The 19,714-nt window shown below is 46.3% G+C and overlaps 1 protein-coding gene across 1 annotated transcript in view; it reads left to right on the top strand.

Annotated features, from left to right (window-relative positions):
• Positions 1–1,386: 1,386 nt before the first annotated feature.
• Pax3 (paired box 3) overlaps positions 1,387–19,714 on the top strand; it is a 92,885-nt gene continuing 74,557 nt past the window's right edge. Inside the window, exons 1-4 of the mRNA XM_041650555.1 lie at positions 1,387–1,480; positions 2,607–2,842; positions 4,077–4,206; positions 5,324–5,458. Of these exons, the coding sequence (XP_041506489.1) occupies positions 1,396–1,480; positions 2,607–2,842; positions 4,077–4,206; positions 5,324–5,458 (586 nt within the window). The 5' untranslated portion in view covers positions 1,387–1,395. The remainder of the gene's footprint in view (positions 1,481–2,606; positions 2,843–4,076; positions 4,207–5,323; positions 5,459–19,714) is intronic.

The raw sequence follows: 19,714 nt of genomic DNA, 5'->3' as shown, positions 1-19,714 counted from the left end.
GGCGAGTTCGCTGGCACTTACCAAGTTATAAATAAAAGGCTATGCACAATGGTACCTTCTCTAAGGACAGACAGTCTTTACAACACTCCTGGCGTCATATCCTGCTGGGGACACTTCAGCTCCTAGCCAAGACTTTGCTCCTTTTATTTTTCCAGCAGTTTAGTCTGAATGCCATAATAAATTCCTGAGAACAAACGCTGCAGCCGAGCAAAACCTCAACATATAGATGCATGAGCATCAGGGATCGATTTGTATGTGTGATTTAGAGTCCCCGACTTCCCAGAAGGACTTTTAAACGGGGGTGGAGGAGGGGGCATAAGAGTTGAATTCCCTCGTCCCAGTTTGCAACTTGTAGTTCGGAGGCCTAGTCATGGCTGTCTATGTCTAAGGCTACTCCACCTATCAGTCCCAGACTAAGGAAGACAAAGGGACCTTCTGGGCACATCCAGGACTCTTCCCGAGAGGAGCCACTCTTGGAGACTCCCATAGCGAGCCCTGGCCCAGGGCAGACCAGAGAAAGGAACACTAAACACATCCGGGACTCCTTCAGCCCCTCCCCACCCCCATGTTAGTAACCCCGAAGAGAAACCCACAGGTGAAAAGTAGAGACAGTAAGAGAGAATAGGAGACAGATAAGAGCAAGCCTCTCCGAGAGAGACACAGAAGACTTAACAGACAGACAGGAATGGAAAACCAAAGAGATCAGAGGGACAAACACGTGGAGTGACCGACAGACACAGCGAGCCCTTCTCCAGCCTCAGCCGCTCTCATCACCCAGGCTGCCTCTTTCAATTTCAACCTGTCTATCCTTTTCTCTTGGGGAAAGGGGCACAGAGCTGGTCCCACTCCGGGTCGGTGGAGGCCTGGGCACCGTCAGGGATGGGAAGAGAAAGTAGCCTCTGTCGCCCAATCAGCGCGAGTCTTCGCCACCCGGGACGGTCTCCTCATCGGCCAATCGCAGCTCAGGGCTCCTGACCAAGCTTTGGGCGAAAGAACTAATAAATGCTCCCTAGTCCGGATCCGTGCACTCGGTGTCACGACGGGAGGAGACTCGGGGCCGTGCTCCCACCTCGTCACCACCCTCCCGCCCCCATTTTCGTGGCGCCTTGAGCACCCTTGCCAGTGGCCCCAGTTGAGGGGCCTATCTGCCAGACTCGCACCAAACTTGTTCGCTTTGGGATTAGGATCTTTCATCTGGGGACTCCTCTAGAGCGGGTGGACTAGGAGCTAGCAGCCCCCCTTCCCCGCGCCCCGCCTCTCTCTCCTCTCCAGTCTTCTTTTTGGGGAGGAGCTCTCCGCGATCTGGAGAGTTCCCGAGGGTCACCCGCCTCATTGCGCTCGCTTTTCCGTCTCGCCTTCACCTGGATATAATTTGCGAGTGAAGCTGCCCCCAGGATGACCACGCTGGCCGGCGCTGTGCCCAGGATGATGCGGCCCGGCCCGGGGCAGAATTACCCACGCAGCGGCTTCCCGCTGGAAGGTACGTTAGGGCCTCAGCCCATCCGGATCCCGGGGCCTGGGATTGGCTGCCGCACCCCATTCCAGGTTTCCTGGGCCTTGAGTCGTGCGTTCCCGGGAGCCTCTTCCTCTTTACTTCCCATCCTAAGAAGCAATAGTGGGGAGGGGTTCTCGTGGAGGGGAGAGAAGCCCCATTTCACTTTCTGGGGGCACAGACAGCTTCACACTCTCTACAAACCTTCGGAACTTGCCTGACCTATTCCCGCCTGCTCCACTTGGCTCTGTTGTTTGGGAGTTGCTACGGTGAGGAAGGTGGACAAGCTTCGCAGCAGCGGAAGCAAATTCTCAGTCTGTTCGCCCAAAGTTGCTAGGAAAGTGTCCCAACTGCGTCCACTTTTGATAAATTCCTGCTAGTTCGGCAAGAATTTTCCTGCTGTCATAATAGGAAGTTTTATTATTGATTAGTTAAATTCCATTCAACTCAAGAGGCATCTCGAAGTTTCCTAACATGTTTAGAAATGCCTTTTGGTTTGCTTGGAGAGGCAGACATTACTGCAAACCCGAACCCTACCAAACAATTTGGGCCGTAAAAGCACAGCCCTTAGACCTCGGTCCAGAGTAGACAGTAGAGCAGTAACCTGGGCTGTGGTGGCCACAGCCAGGCTCACCGCCGGTTTCATTTATAAGGCGTAACAGGTGATGCATGCTATCACCTGTGTCTCCTTTCCGCAACTTTGCCTACTACTCCCTGGTTCGGAAACACTAAAGGCTCTCTGCTTGCTCCAGACCCGGCCAGATTCTGTGGCAGTTATTGCAAGACAGTCTAGGCACCAGCCCTGGTTCTTTCTCCGACTTGCACTACCCCCTTTCTCTCAAAAAGAGAAAATACAGTTTCTTCTGCAGGAAGTTATCTTGCGGCAATTACTCAATTTCCGAAAGATTATATGCCCCTGCAGTGCGTAATTATTTAAACAATCATAACCGTAAGGGTCCCGGACTGGGAGTCCAAAGCTTCGTAGCTGGTGTTTGAGTGACATAGGAGGGCTGGCCGGAACGAAGCAGAGTTAGATTCTTTCGTCTTTCTGCTGCTTTCTTTCTATTCTAAAATGACTTGAGCCTGGGCTCTGTCTTTTGCATTCTCTTTCCAGTGTCCACCCCCCTTGGCCAGGGACGGGTCAACCAGCTCGGAGGAGTATTTATCAACGGCAGGCCTCTGCCCAACCACATCCGCCACAAGATCGTGGAGATGGCCCACCATGGCATTCGGCCTTGCGTCATCTCTCGCCAGCTGCGCGTATCCCACGGTTGTGTCTCTAAGATCCTGTGCAGGTACCAGGAGACAGGCTCCATCCGTCCTGGTGCCATTGGAGGCAGCAAGCCCAAGGTGAGTCTGGGGCCTAGTTTCATGGAGGCAGGGCCCGTGGTCCAGCGGGTGGGGAGGAGACACTCTCTAGCTCGGAGTTAGGGACTTTCCAAGAGAGGTATACCTCATATCTAGGAAGAAGTGTTTTTGTGCGTGTAGAACTCGGTTGTTATGGCTGCTGGTGGTCCTTGAACACTGGAGAAAGGCTAGCATTTTTAGCAAAGGGAGGTAACATTAGTTTTTGATGCCTAAGAACCTTGAAAACCTTATCAAATTATTTCGATAAACACCTAAAGCAAGCCCACCCATTGTTGATTTTCCCCAACAGTCTTCCCAGCCCCCTCTCATGGCAGCATCCTAGAACGAAGCTAAACATTCCAATTTGGTTCTTGAACAGTTTCTTTCCCAGCTTTGGACCGCACCCCCCTCAACCTCCAGTCGAATTGTTTTCAAGAAGCCAGAACTATTAGTTTTCTTTATAATAAGCCTCTTGACTCCATTTTTGAAAGGTAGTTTTGTGAGATCCTTAAATTATGTTATTTTTTTTAAAATAAGCAATAAAGTCCTGCAGGCTAGAGAGTGGGAGGAGATAATATGGGGTGCTGCCTTCTCTTTGAGTTATGCAGAGAAGCCAGTATGATTTTCTGGTTGTCAGAGGTGGGTGTTAAAAATCAAGCGGACGCTGAAGACTCCCAAACACAGTTCCTCTCTCGCCCCGTTTTCTCACTTAACCTGAGAATCTAAGGAGACAGTTTTATTTGAGTGGGTGAAAGAGTCATTCTTTCAAGTTATCTATGTTTGTTTAATTAAAAGCAACAACACTAACACAACCTAGATACATGGCCTTGGAAATCTCATTTTACTCCTTCCATGGCTCAGCTCTGACCTCTTCGGAACTGACATAATTTGATTTTTCTGTGGCTCTTTTCAGCATTCTCCTTTTAGTTTCGTTTTTGTGTGGATTCCCCGCAGTTTCTGGTGATCAGAATGTACAGCCCTTATGTCCAAACTTAGTTTTTTTTTCTTAATTTAATCTGGTTGCTCTAGCGTCTTTGGGCAGGTGGAGGGTCTCCAGGCTGCCCCAATGGGATAATTTCCTGTCTGCTTCTATCTAAACTGAATTAAAGTCATTTGGCTAAGCAGAGGGACACTCCCAGAGACTACATGAAGGGGCATCCAAAAGACCCTGAGGTGGGGGCACCCCATCGGGCTCACAATACTGGGTACCAACGCACCACCCGCCTATCTCTTAAAGCAGGTGACAACGCCTGACGTGGAGAAGAAAATTGAGGAATACAAAAGAGAAAACCCGGGCATGTTCAGCTGGGAAATTCGAGACAAATTACTCAAGGACGCTGTCTGTGATCGGAACACTGTACCCTCAGGTACTGGGTCCATTAACTTTTCCCGGAGGCGCGACCGTAAGTCTCGTACTCCAATGGGACACACCAGCCATAAAAATCGCCCCAGTTATCTATCGTGGCTATTAAGAGACTGCCCTGAAATATTTACAAGCCAGACATTCTTGATGTTTTATGGAGCATTGGGTGAACTGCTGGTCCCCAGGGTGGCGGCTTGGGGGACGACCTGATGTTTCCCCGCAAACGGATTTCTACTAAGGGGCGGAAATGCAGATACGCGGCGCACAGGCCAAATGATTATTAGTATTGATGTTCCCTTCTAAAGAGAAACCAATGTTTTGGTAACCTCCACTGAAGGGAGATCCAAGCCGCACCGGTGGAGAGTTGGCTGGGGCAGTAAAGGGGGTGAAAATTCGTTTGGACGCGATTTCCCCAGGAGTTCCAGAGTCGGTCCAGCATCCTGGCAGCTTGGGAGAGGTGGGGGATGTGGGAGGGGGGCGGAGAAGGGCCAGCGCTGGCCCTCCGCGCGGGAAGAGTTTGTTTTTAATTAAAAGGAAACTCCCTTTTTCCCTCTGTGAGAACGATATATTTCAGAGCATGGATTTGTTTACCAGACTGGAATCTGGAAAAAATAAATCGTAGAGAGTGCGTTTTCTTTTGATTTTTACAATAGGGAAATATTCTGCTGTTGAAATTTAAACCCTTTCTATCCTGAAAACAAGTTGATCTGCAGGCGGCAGGCCCTCCCAGGTTCTTCTTACCAGGACTTTGGGACCCAGTGTGGGGAGGGGTGAAGGGTGAGCTAGTGGAAGGATCCTCTTAGGGTGTTCAGAGGCAAGTAGCCAACCTCTTCTAGGAGAGGGACAGAGGTAACACTTCTAGGTTCTAAATTGGAGGTGCTTGGAGATTTCTAGTTTCCAGTTCCAATCTAAGCAATTAAAACTTCACGGAAGTGTGAGGGGTTTTTTTAAGACCGGAGAGAATGGAAAAGGACTGGGATGCCACCAGAGGCAGGACACAGAAATGATGGTCCCTGCCCAGGAGGGGTTGAGTGCCTGGGCTGGGCCTTTGAGGTCTCTCCTTAGGGACCGTTCCCTAAGTTTCTCAAATTTGTACGCTCCCCTCCTCCTCTTATTCCCAGTGAGTTCCATCAGCCGGATCCTGAGGAGTAAATTTGGAAAAGGAGAAGAGGAGGAGGTGGATCTAGACAGGAAGGAAGCAGAGGAAAGCGAGAAAAAGAGTAAGCACAGCATCGACGGCATCCTGAGTGAGCGAGGTAAGGGGCCCCACTGGGCCGTGCCCACCGACTAGCAAGCGCTGGTTCTAAGACTTGTGGGTCTGCGCAACCGCAAACCGGCCCTGGCTCTTCTCAGAGCCCACCTCCTGCCTCGGTCACAGCTACTGCTCTTGGGAAGGACATTTACGTGAAAGACCAGCAAGGTACTTGGTATTAAACAAATATCTTCTCTATTCTAATTTTTATTTTATTTTCCTGGAGTTCGAATCCGGGACCTCATGCATACTCAGCACGTGCCACCTCCAGTAATACTAACGCTAAGCTATTGTGAGTTTTACTCTCCACCATTTCTAGCTCCTTGGAGTCGAGAAGTCGGAAATGTGTTGCAGGTGGACGCTTTCTAGATGGCAACTAAGCTTCTCTGAAAATAACTTATATGGGCTAATAATGCGGGGGTTGTTAATTAAGTCTTCGGAGCTTGAAGTAGATTTTACACTCTGGAAAATACTGTGGTGTGGGTGAGAATTAATGAGAATATGACTCTTCTGGGCAGTGGGAGCCTAAAGATGCCCCACCCCTGCTGCCTCATACACGTGTGAGACATGCATGTGTGTACGTAAACTGGCTACGTTTCAATTCTTTTCAAGTAGGATGAGGGATATATAACCTGTATGTGCTTGACAACTGACGGTGCCCAAGTCATAGCACTGTAGGGATCTGGGTCAAAGGGATCTGTGTTCTTGAGCCCCTGGTGTCGTCACCCTCCGTCCCCCAGGGGTACAGACCACCCACTCCATGTTGGCTGTGGCCTGTCAGCACCAAAAAGAAAAATCTCCCACCGGGGCATCGAGAATTACAGGCTGTTTCACTATTACCTGCTTGGAGTCATTCAAAAATAAAGGTTTACAGAAAGGAAGAACCGTTTTCTACCAGGGCTTTATGGGATGAACTGGAAGATGGCTCTAGCAGACAGATTGCTGTTGGGACAAATGCTGGCTATCCAGGAAAGCTGCCTTCAAACCAATACAAAAGGCACCGTCGATATTTAGAGTTAGATGTTAGCAACCAAGTGCCTGACTTCTAATATATGGATGTTTTTAGGGCACACATATAATCAAGAAAAGGCACCCAGAATGGAAGGAAGTTGAGCAGGGAGATGGGCATGCGGTTACTTCTGTGTTTACAGCAGGGGCTTCTCTGAAATCTGTGTAAGCCTGGACAAATGTATTTCTTGTCCCCTCTGGTTTATTTTCCAGCCCTAGCTGCAGTCTAGAGGTACTAGGGTGAAAGAAGGAAGAGGGCTGAGGACCCAGACTTCTCCCAGACCCAATGCGCTCCTTGAGCAGAGGCTAGAAGAGAGGCTCTACTTTAGCATAGCTATGGGAGAGGCCTTGCCAGGATCCATGGCTTTACTACTTGTTGATCCGAGCTCGAAGTGGCAGCCAGGCAGAGCAGCCGCTCCCTCACAGCCGCAACAACCGAGGCCCAGGAGACAAAACGTCCCAAATGAGCTGGTCAAACATTTGTACAACTTTTCCAGCGTTTACAAAGAAGGCCTTCTCTACACAATCTACACTTGGAGATGAACTTGGGAGACAAAGCCTGGAGAGTCCATTGAAACTCACACTTTAGCTTGGCCCAGACAAAGCTCCAGCTCCGAGCAGCTTGGTGTGAACAAAGGAAGGCAGCCTTTTTATAATTCAAGGAGAAAAGAAGAGAAAACAGCCCCACAAAGGGCCCAGAATAGACATTATGGGCTTGCAATGAGGGATGAATTATTCAATGAGCCCCAGTAGCTGCTGAGCCAGGAAGTTTTATGGACTCTCCAGCGTGGAAAACGTGGCCATTTCACCTACAAAATGTTCCGAATCTTTTGGGTCGCCTCACTGGGCCGGCTGCCATTCAAGGGCAATTGCTACCATTTTTAAAAATCAGAGTGTTCCCCCAGTGGGGGCTGTGTCCTTGAAACACACACACACACACACACACACACACACACACACCCCTCAGAGGCTGAAGTCTAATTTAATTTGGGGTTGTCAAGGAAGGCGTAGCCTGGGTCCCTTCAGTGCCTCCAGCTTCCTTTCCGGATGAACCCTGCAGGGCAAGGGGGCCCAGAAAGAGGAGAGAGGGAGATGCAGTTTGAAGTCTAGAAACCTCAAATATCCCGCTCCGTTGTTTGGCCATCAAAAGTCTCAGGCGGTCCCACTTGTAAAATAGAATGGATGTTGAGAAAAAGCTCTCTGAGTCCTGGCAAAGGGGAGGGAAAAGCTGGCGGAGGAGGGACTTTCGGGAGTCCCCACCACTGCTGTGTGCTCTTGCCAGATGGGCCTGGTACCTGCTACTGAGACTGACTTTGCTGGACACAAATTTGGCTTGGGGTCTGCTTGACAGACGCTTGGATGCGGGGAGAAAGGAACCCAGACAGAGGTCAGAGCCACCCCACCCCCAAGATCTTGTCCTTTTTCCTAAACTGTCCCTTTTGTCTTGTCCAATTTTCCTTCTTCCTTGTCCAATCCAAGAGTTGTTCACCAAATACAGCGGGTGCGTCCTGCCCTGTGCTCCAAGGGAACCCTAGGCTCTCTGCACTCCTGCTGAGACCATCCTTCCTGCTTCAACACATTGGTGAAAGAAGAGCAATGAACGGCCAAGGACCTTCCACCCTGTCCCTGGCCAGCAGTGCGGACGGAGCAGGCGCAGCCGGACCTGCGGAGTCCTAACTCAGGCACCCCGGGCTGCGGCATCTCAATGGGCGCCTCTGTTCCTCCCCCGGCGCAGCAGAGCGGGCCCGCGGGCGCCGCCACAATAGCCAGGGCCCCCGCTGCTGCGCCCTGCGCCAAAGCGCCGCGCCGCCCCTCCCCGCGCTCCGGCCGGCCCGCAGCTTAGCTCGCCGGGCTGCAGCCGACTCAATTGCCTCCTTTATGTCCCTCTCACTTTCATCTAGACACAGCCCGCCTCCCCCTTCTTCTCCTCTTTTTTTTCCCTCCCTAGCCTGAGGCTCACATTAGTGAAATTTCTGCAACCTCCCCCATTTTTTTTTCTAATTTTAAAGAAAGCCCTTAACACAAAAGCGGTGACTAATCGATAGAAAGTGCTCCTTCATCATCCTCTCCTTCTCCACCTCCTCCCCTCCTTCTTTTCCTCCTCCCTCTGCCTCTTCCTCCTCTTCCTCCTCCTCCCAACCCCCTCCCTTTCTCTCAGCAGGGTGACGCTTTTCCTGTTTGTGAGTTTTGGGCAACATTTTTGCTTTGTGCCGTAATGGAATTACCGGACAGACGGGGACTGTAGATGGACACGCGACGGAAAGACTTTCCGCTTAAATATTTAGATGTAACGTTACAATTACGGACTTGTTGCCGCGTCTTTGAAGTGGCCGTGCGGGAGCGCAAGGCGAAAGAGGCCAGATTGCCAAATTGATGTTTTGAATGGGACTGGAGACACACTTTCACAGGACTCCCCCCCCCCCTTTAAAAATAAAATTTCAAATAAGCGTGGGAGGTTTGCAACAATTGCAGGGATGAAACTGAGAGGATTCGGACACAGGATCGCTGAGAGCCTGTATTCTCTTCACATTTCTTCAATTTGCGGAGAAAAAGGCCCTTTTTTTTTATTTTCAGAAAATGCGAGTGTTTTCCCCGGCCCTTTTTGTGTATAAGCGCATACTCTTTTCTAAAATTAATGACAAATGACGTCAGATTAAAAATGTGTGTCTATAAAGATCAAAAAAAGGGGGGGATAAAGTTCTTGGGATATTTCGTTTGCAGTGGATGGTTTGGAAAACTCTTTCGAATGGAGGGGTCCCGCTGTGAAGAGGAAAGGCTTTTGCTTCTTCCGTGTCGGTGAGGAAGGGAATTGCTGGTGTCGGCTTGATGTGGTGTGGAGGCACAGGCTGAGCCGTCCCACATATTAAAATAACGGGGTGTAGGATCACAGATTTCTGGACCCAGATCTTTTATTACTGGTCGCTTCCTGACCGTTTTCAAGTCCACTCGCCAGGACAGGAGTCTGCCCTCAATCGTATTTGGACTTGGAGATTAATTTTAAAGTTTTGTGATTCTACTCAAGAAAAGTGTCGCATTTAAAGGAAGAAAATGGTTATGACAGTGGGCCACCACACTGCAGTAACATTCTCTAGACAGGACAATGAAGAGGTTGGGGAGGGGGTTTCTGTCCCTTGGCACTTTCTTTTTCCTCTTGTTTGACTGGGGTAACTGCTGTATGCTTACTCTGTAGCTTTATTGAAAACATGCAGATTTTCTAATTAATGCTTGAAATCATATGTTTATTTTGGGGTTTGATGTGATTGTTGATAGCACCGGAACAGGAGGTAGGGGCTTCCAGTGTGTAATAATTACTGAAGGGTCATTTAAGAGTCCCGAGGGCTGAGTCATAAAACCCACCCAGGCGGTGATGCGGAACCAGAAAGTGTGCCTCGGTTCAGGCAAGTGAAATATACAGAAATCAATCAAGTGAACAGGACCGTTGCACCAAACCCTCGTGGTTTCCAGATCCATGAATATTCTGAGGACCAAAAAAAAATGTTCCTAATCGTGAGATTAAACATTTATGTTATGCAGAAATAAGTGGGCAGCAGAATGAGATGCTCAGTGATGAGTTGCCTGGCCTGGGACCCAGAAAGTTGCAGTTCAGTGGGACCCTATGACAGGTAACTTATTCATTCGCTCCAGTAAATGAAGATTAAGGAACTATTAAGAACAAGAACCGACCACATAACTCGCTAGCCACTAAACGGCAATTAAGCAGTCAGCTTGGTGCCTTATCTCATTGGCTGCTCTCGGGGTGTTTTACAACCAGGAATTAAAATCTGAAAGGAGCGTTTTCTGCAGCTCTGGCCAAATATTGATTAAGTAGCCGGTTGTTGATACCATTGTCATCCATTAAAAGGCCAGGAGCTCAGCCCCTCGGTGGCCACCTACTTTTGTGAGGGCTTCGTAAGCACAGAGATCAATGCAGGATCATTTCAATTTATCTGTCTTGGAAAAAAAAATCCTCCTTTTCCTCTGAAATCTCTAAGGAGGAACTGACCAAATTCCCCTTCAAGGAATAGGAACTGAAACCAGTTCCGTGTTGTCATCTCAGAGAGAAGGCTCATGGGGTGTTTTTTCAATTATCCTGTGGCGAGTTTATGTTCAAAACTGAGGCTGAGATAGTGATTTTTATCAAGTTGATTCACTCTTTGGGCTGGGGCAGAGGAGGGCTGAGGGCGGGGGGGGGGAGGCTGGGGGTGCAACTGTCTGTTATGGCAAATTTTCTAAATCTGAATTTGTCACTATAATTGCCTCCCAGGCTGGAATGTTATGTGGAAAAGATATCAGATTTTTATGTCGAATTAGACGGAGAATAAATTACACAGAAGACTGTGCGGTAGAGTGGCCACATCTCTCTATAGGTGGCATTTCCATAATTTGGTGTTTGTTTTTAAATCCCTGTAATAGAGGAGTAGATATGTGTTTGTGTGCACAATGTGTGCCATGAGGGTTTGTTTACAAACTGGTCTTCAGGAATTAAGTTGGCCCTGGTGTATTGTAAAGGTGTGTTATCCTGCAAACTGTCCTAGAGGTCTCAGAGTTGGAGGCAGCAGTGCAGATCTTAGTCCGTTCCCACATGGTGACTGCTGGAGAAAACACCTGAATCCCATCATGGCTTCTGCTGTTGTTGATTTTTAGGTCAACTATTAGATTTTTGTTTGTTTAAGAATTTGCTATATTTGTATTGGTTTTTCCTTTCTTTATGACGGTAAAAAAAATCTTTCAAGGGCTCCTCTGGAAACAGAGCATTTCTGTGCTTAATTTCCAAATTCCAGCAAATTACTCTGAGGTTCCCCTCTTTGTGCCAGAGTCAGGCTTGGGATAGTTCCTTGTACACCATGTATGTGCTGCTGTATGGAACTTTGCGAGCGCCCTTGCAGTGTGCATTTTGATTCTAAATAATGATTTTATAAGGGTTTATATTTTTTATTATTTACTTTTTCTTTTTCATTCTTAAACAAGAAATAAGTCATTGCTGGTTGTATTTTCCTTATAAGTATTTCTAAAAATTTCATGCAATAATCCCTTATATTAACTCATAATTAATGAGCTCATTGATGATTCATCTATGTTCAAATACCTACTAATATAACATAGCGCTAATAAATCATTGCAATATAGCATGACTGCCCAAAATAGATTAGGCTGTAAGTTAGAGTCTGCTTGCATGTGTGAATATGCCTTAGCTGGGTCAGGTACAGCATTATTTTATCCTTTCTTGCATATTTTACATGTACATATATTTTTATACACGTACATAGTCAAAGCAGCTTTCTCCTCTTGAATGTGTGCTCAAACATTGCCAGGGAGACAGTAGATCCCAGTTCCAAGTTGGGCCAGATTTTCGTCCCAAGGCCAGTTTGCTAAGCTAAGAATGAAAGCCTCTGTCTGGGGAGTTGTGGCCTCAAAGGAGGAACGCTCCTACATTATGCTTTATTTAAAATCCTGCAGCAAAATTCAAAATGCCGCAAACTTTGCGATTTGTTACATGAAGAGAGAGAAAGCAAAAGGGAACTTGGACTTTGCCGTTCTTCCTGGAAATGAACACCAGGCTGAAAGTGGGTGCTGTCCTATGGCTCCCCATGTCCTACAGGAGTGCTTCTCAACCTTCCTAACACTATGACCCTCTCATGTAGCTCTTTCTAAGGTGATGGCCCCCAACCACAAAATTATTTTTGTCACTACTTCATAATTTTTGCTGCTGTTATGAATTATAATGTAAACATCTGATATGCAGGATACCTGATATGGAACCCCTGTGAAAAGGTTGTTCCACCCCGAAAGGGTCATGACCCACAGGTTGAGGGCCACTGCATTAGGAAGTTGACCTTGGTGAAGGGAGACATGAAAATGGGGCCGAAGGCAATCACACAGGTTTATGAATTCTTACCTTCGATTTCCTGCTTTCCTATTGTTCCTGGTAAAAAGGAACAGATCGCTATGTAAATGGCCACTTCTCTTTTGATAAAAGAAGAAATTGTATTTGCGATAAGGAGCATCTGTGCAAAATTTAGAATTTGATTTGTTACACTTTTCTCCCAAAGGGGAAAATGTTGAGAAGGCAAATTAGTTTACAGGGCAAATAGCAAAATAGTTTTCCAGCATTTACAGTTCTGCTGTAGGTAAAGCAAAAGAAAGGAACACACATCCCCTTCAGGACAAAGCAACTTGATGTAAGTCATCTGAAGTTTTATGTCCTCCATCTATGCACTGACAAACGGCCTTTTCTGCAGCAGCTAGAAATCATGACAGTCAAAAACCAAACTACTCTCTGTCTATGTCCTTAGACATATTCGGTAGTTTACTGGCTAAAGTTTCCTGTGGACTTTTAGTGGTCTAGTTTTGTTGGGTCTATACTAGCATGTTAACACCAATTCTCAATTCTTGGGGCCAATTCTTCTTGTTCTGGATCCAATCCAACAGATTCCATTCAGAAATAGTTGATTAAAATGCTTCACAATGAGCAAGGGAACCCCTTCAGCACTGACCAACAAGGTGGAGGGAGGGGGCTTGCAACTGTATCTTCAGCGTGCACCACTCATAATATCATAGTAAAAATTAAAAAGTATAAATTTGTGGAAACTTAAATGTAGATATTTAAAAAATAAAATCAAGAAGTATGGCTCTAGAAAGAGCTGCAACATTAAATCTGCTTGGTCTTATACCATTAGATAGACACCACAAGCAAATTAGGGTAGAATAGCTAAGTAAAAAAAGTTAATTACTTTTCATTTTGTATCAGAACATAGAATTGACTTCATTTATTTTTGTTATTATAGTGAATGTTGATGCAGTCACACACTAGCATTTTAGTAGACAGTCAGCATTTTTCTCTTATGATTTTTTTAATGAATGACATAGGTATACCATACCCCTCTTATTTCTTAGTGAAAAGTTCTGGAATAAACACGCAGCTTGTTTGTTTAATTCCTCTGATGCTAGGCACAGAACCCAGGGATCAACATGCCAGGCATGCATTCTCTTATTCGGGGCATCTCCCTGGAGTCTCAAACATGTATCCTAGAATTTAATATTTAAGTGTATTGTTATCATTAAGAAAAACTGTGTCCAAAGGGCAAGTGTGTTTGTCTCTCTGAATTTTCATAGCTGAGCTTAATTTGAACTAAAGAAAACTAATTGGTGTCATTTATTTTATTGTAAAGAAAGTGGAAGAGTGGACTGGACAGCTTCCCGGTTGAAGGTTGTTGGGGCATTGAGTGTGTTTGTCCTGTCTGCTTTAATACTTTCCTACATGTTTTTGTGCTCCAAAAGAACACAGTGCCCAAAGTAAAAGTAGCCCGTGCTTACCTTACCCATGAGGCTCTGAAACGGTGACCAAGCACACTGTTCAGATGTGACCTCCTGAACTCCATTTTTGGCACTTTTAAGATGAAGTAGGTAAATACTAGTTTCCAGGGTTCCTGTGAGACTACCATGAGAAGCTGCTTGTGTGTAAATTATATCCATCCTAGCAAAACTCACAGTCCTGGTGGAGTAGGGGGCACAAACTCTGAGCATGCTGAGAAAGTGACCAGCCTACAGACTAGCAGATGGGCTCAGCCCAAGGGCAGATAAAAGCTTAATTCAGGGCTTAGCAGCAACAATGAAGACCAAACACACACTCAGCCTTCACACACACACACACACACACACACACACACACACACACACACACGCTGCACTCCACATCCCTCATGTCAGAAATGTGAGTTCACAAGCAGTTATTTCAAGACTGATTTCATGGATAAGAAAAATGATAAAATTCTCAAACTTTCACCAAATGTCAAAGGATGTGTCTTCACTCCTTTCCTTCCCAGGCTCTTGGTTTTCTCTGCTAGATGAACTTGCTGTTTGCATACTTTTGTTTGTTTGTTTAGTTTGCCGGTCAATGATGAGCACACTACTTGGTGAAAACTGATCTCAAACTTTGGATCCAGCAACTCTGGAACTTGCTCGTTTGGTGGAGTTCTCACCATTTCTCAGTATGCCCCGTCTTCAGCCCGCCCATCCTTAAATATCCTTGCAGTTCTGCATGTGGGATTACATGCATTCTCCGTTTTTTTGTGGTGTGCGGGATTCTTCTTAAGACTGCAGCTTAGACTTGTTGAGGAAACCTAAAGTAGCCATCCTAAGCGGGAGGATAAATTACAATGACCTTTTAATTTGATTTCCTTCTATTCAACCCCACCTCACCCAAAAGTGGTGGTGAGGCTGTGTGTGTGCCCTTGTGTGTCCTGTTTTATCATCAAGTGCTGTGAATGAAGCAAGTACTTGCTCCCGAGGCCCTGGGGACACAGAACTCCTGATCCTGTCTCTGGCTTGAGCTGCTTGCCAGTGCAGGCCCTGGCTGCAGGGACGCTTGTTTTCTTATCCCCACATGTGCAGATCTGACCTGTCTCAGAGATAGGTCAAGCTGGGGCATGGCCGGTTTATGCAGCTGTTAAGGCTTAGGCAGCACAGCAGGCAGTCTCTGCTCCTTGGCTGCCAGGCCCCAGGAAACTGATAAAAACTTATTGGAGAGCATGCCACTTTCCTTCTGGATGCCCCCAGCCCCCTGAAGGCTTTCAGATGTGAAGGGACTTCTAGATTCTGTGAGCCAGCGCTCAGTTCCGTGGTCATACTGAGGATCACGTGCTCAACAAGTCAACCCTTCAAATGACATAGACTCCCAGTTAATTGTAGTTTTTGAATTTTTCTTTTATTTCAAATTTGGGGTGGATAAAACACTTGATTTGCACAAAAGTGAAAAGCTATGATTAGGAGCGGGGTAACAGGTTTTTCCCCTGTATTCTAGTTATCAGTCAGTACCTTGTCTTTTTAGGAAACTATACACAAACATGCAATTAACTCCTATGCCCCCAGCCTATCTCTCATGTGTGTAGGTATGTATACAATCTTTTCACCTCTTGTAGATATGGTAATCTTCTATATCAGCTTTTCCGTTCCCCGTTTGTTTTTTCATTTTAAACTCTACATTATGTCCCAGCAATCCCTCTTTGCCAGAGAAGGCTTTTTCAGCCCTGTTCCTGTAGCCACGGAGTGTTCTGCTATATTGGCAGAGGGTGGTTTATTTTACATTTAGAATGTTTCTAATGTAACAGCACCATTTGGCACAGATGTGAGTTTATTTATAAAATAAAGGGGATGGCATTTGTGATTTTTGAGAGCTTTGCTGGAATTTGGGTTCTGCATGGAGAGCAAATGGTGGAGGAGCTGAGCAATTGAAAGGCAGGGCCCTGTTTGCCTTGTGGGGGGGGGGCCCTGTGGCACGCAGACAGGGCGCTTTCCTCTATCACAGTTTGTGAGGGGGAGCTTTGAAATCACTGCTAAGAGTTGTTCCATTAACAGTGACTGCCTTCTAGAATCTTCTCCAATGTTCTATTCTTTCTCCAGGTGGAACATCTTCTAACTCTAAGCCAATTTTTTCCCATCTAGTTACTGGTTCCTCTAAAAATTTCTTTTTTGGTTTAATTTTTATTTAATTTCACGCCTATTCAAAACAGTCTCCTGCTGTAAAAGTAAGCAAAAAAATGCTTTTTTGCTTACTTTTATTTTGTGCTTGCGATATTATGGGTAGTTTGTATAATTTAGAAGCAACTTATTCTTACCATTAAGCTATAAAAGAGATATTATCTTCCAAGTACCCCAAGGTGGGTTCGAACTAGTAAGTCATAGAATATCCTGTTGTATTCTGACTCTGAGCCATGCTGATGTGGGGTTTCTGTGTCCGGTAATGGCTGACTTGTAACGCTGCACATTTTAAGGGAGTTTGTATTCATTCCCTTCTACTGCACAAAAGACTGGTTATATTTTTCCACATACCTTACCTCTTGCTACACATTTTGGCCTATTTCCCCTTAAATCTGATGCTTGGGAACACAGTTTCTAAGACCCAGCTTATCTAAATTGGGAGATAGAATCCGAACTAAACCAGAAAGAACTGTGCTCCAACTATCCCAGAAAGACAAGCCACTTCCAAGCCCCAGAGATGGGGAGCAATGATAGGAGTTCATAGGTACAGAGTATGAAGCAGATATTTCAAGCCACCATTCCTTAGAAGCAGGCCTTCCGGTGGTGGGAGAAATGAGGCTAGGAATTGACTTCTGAATATTAAAGCCTTAGCTGGTGAAAACAAAAACTGAAAAAGAAAAGCAAGACTTGTCTCTTGACCATTCTCGTTGCCATCCCGAGATGCTCAACAGCACGATGTGTCGGTGCAGACGGGAAGGTGCCTGTTCTGTAAGCTGAGAGAGGTGCTGCTGACTTCTTGGATCCCCTTTCAGCTTTTCTTTTGCCTTGCCTGTGACATCCGAAGTGGTCAGTGAGGCGATGTAAACAGGCTTGGTGTTAAGAGCAGCTGCTGAGAGCTGGGAACAATCCAAGCAGCCTTTCCCCCTCTCCTGCCCCGTGTATAATTTGGACTGAATCAGGTCCCTAAAGTGTGGCATCTCATTCTTACCTGTTAGAGGATCTGGTTCCCTAGGTAGGAGGGAAAGTCTAGGGGTGGTTAATCCCAAAGGAAGATCCTGATATGTTTTCACGTTGCTGCGAGGTTGTTCTCAGCGGAAACTTACACCATATATTGTAAATTGTTTCAGGGCTACTATGTACAGAGTAATGGAACCCTGGATATATGACGTAGCCTCATAGTGCTTTATTTGTAGGGAAAGAAATGGCAAATAGAGTCAGTATCTAGGGGACTAGATTCATAGCCCTGAGCAGATGCCTTTTGGAAGTGCTTCTTCTTCTTCTTCTTCTTCTTCTTCTTCTTCTTCTTCTTCTTCTTCTTCTTCTTCTTCTTCTCCTCTTCCTCCTCCTCCTCCTCCTCCTCCTCCTCCTCCTCTTCTTTGATTCTATTATTATTTTATGTATCTAAGTGTTTTACCCGCGTGCATGTATGCACACTGCATATTTGCCTGACGCTTACAGAGGCCAGAAATGTGCTCTTGATGATCTGGGGCTGGAGCTGAGGATGGCTGTGAAGCCACATGTAGCTGCCGGGAACAGAAGCCATGTCCTCTGCAAGAACAAGTGCTCTTAAGCACCGAGCCATCTCTCCAGCTCTGGGGATCTGGGGAGAAATACTCTTTCACTTTCAGTGTGTGTGTGTGTTGTTTTACATGTTGCATATATGCAAATATTCTGGTACATGCTCCCATGCATATGCACTCAGAAGCCAGAGCACAACATATGTGTCTTCTATTATGCTTTACCTATTCCCTTGAGACAGAGTCTCTCATTCAACCAGAAGCTTACCATTCAGGGAGGTCAATGAGCTCTTAGGGTCCACCTGTCTCTGTCCTTCAGTGCTAGGGTTATAGGCATACATAGCCACATCTGACTTTTAAAACTGGGGATTCAAGTTCAGGTCCTCATGCTTACAAGGAAGAGCTCTTACTCACTGAGCCATCTCCACACCCCATTCCCAGAAATTCTTGAAACTAGTAAGGGACTCCTGAACCCATTTGGGGGGAGGTGCATTTCATGATTCCTCTGTAGGTGAGATCTCAGTGCCTGGAAACTGCCGTTTTGGAATGTTTAGGGCCTTCTGACATCCTGTCGGACTGTTTCTAAAAGGCCTGGGAATCCATTCCAGGAAGGAGAGCAGTTGAAATGGCTGGATCCTCACAATGCCTGGGGTAGACTAGTAATCTGCCAAGGCAAAATAGGACTTGGGAGCTCATCTGGTGTGGATGCTTTCCGGGTGGTGAATTGCTCGGTTTTGTGCAGACAGGACACTCCATAGCACACGTCTGTGTGCAACACACGTTTATTACAAAGCGGCAGAAAGGCAACTTCTATAGTTTCTTACTTGAAGCCAATGTCTGCTTGTGGTCACCGGTCCTGCCAAAGTCTGAATACTTGCTGAGTGTTTGTCTGGGAGAAGAGGGCAAATGGATGACTTGGGATAGTGTCAGGTCAGAAAGCCCAAAGAAGCCGACTCCAGTGTGCCTGAACTAACTAGAGAAACGCCCCAGAGCTGGGAGAGCTGCCGTCAGAGGGTGGACATCGCTCCAGCAGAAGGTCAGGATGGCAACTCTCACCTATTGGCCATCAGTTTTGAGTTACTCAGCAAAGGTTTGCTTCTGTGTCTTCCCCTTGCCTATGCTGGTCTTTTTTGGGGATCCTTGAGGACAAAGCCAGTGGATACTTGGGATGTAGGAGGTACTACAAATGTTCAGTGGAGTGGGGGGTGGGTGGGTGGGATACAGGTTCTTTTTTAAAGATATATATATATATATATATATATATATATATACATATATATGTGTATATATATATTCTATCTGCATGTATGGCTTTATGATAAAAGATGGCATCATACAGGGAATACAGTTTTTACATGCATCAGACAAGGCTTTTATCCCTTACCCTGCATCTCCTGGTCTCCTGTTGTCTATCTTTCTCCAACCTAAGCCAGGCATAGTTTGTAATGGAGAGCCAGCATATATTTCGGTCAGGAGAGAGAGGAGTCGTTTCCTTGTTACAAAATACACAGGACTGAATTTTCTGCACCTTTGTTGGATCATTTTCATTATTTTATTCAATTACTATAATTTAATGTCACCCAATTTAATGATTTCCTCCCCCCCCCCCCCCGAAATGAATCCCTTCTGTTTTCTAAAAGGGAAACCAAGAGGAAAGACAATGCCTATCTTTCACACTGACATTTCTGTACATGGAAAATTCTTTTGGAAAAACCTTAGGGAAAAGGAATGAGCTGTCACTCAGACAGGTCTTTATAGAAAATGATGTCTCCATAACAAGCTTAGCTTTTTCACTGATGGTTTTGAGAATCTCCCTGTCCTCTAACCTCATCCCCAAAGACGTTTGAAAATGCCTTCTTTCCTCCATTGGCTTGTGGGTTGACCTTGGATAGGGGGAGTGGTCATTTCCTGGGCTTTTCCCTTCTCTTCACTCTCTTCCTTGACTTCTCCCTGCTGCTCCTGTGAAGCCCTGTCACACACACAAACACTTCCACACAGCTTGCCCTTATTCATATAGAAACTCAACAGCTTCGTCTGTCAAGGGCACTGTCATTTTGCAAAGGGATTTTGGGACTGGTCAATTTAGTATGGAGGAAAGGTGAGATTACAGGTGTCCATGGAGACAAGCCGCTGGAAGAGGCAAGGAACAGGCTTCTGTTGCTCCTCCATTAGCCCTTAGCAGATCCGGTCTTGAATGTGTGCATACAGGATCAGCCAGGAAAGTCCTCCTTGTTGACAGAGAGAACCAGAAGGCAGGG

The sequence above is a fragment of the Microtus oregoni genome, unplaced genomic scaffold (genome assembly GCF_018167655.1).
Source record: "Microtus oregoni isolate MIOR12 unplaced genomic scaffold, Mior012 000004F_ref0000308, whole genome shotgun sequence".
Classification (NCBI taxonomy): domain Eukaryota; kingdom Metazoa; phylum Chordata; class Mammalia; order Rodentia; family Cricetidae; genus Microtus; species Microtus oregoni.
Note: the sequence above shows the minus strand (reverse complement) of the source record. Positions and strands in the feature narration are given on the sequence as shown.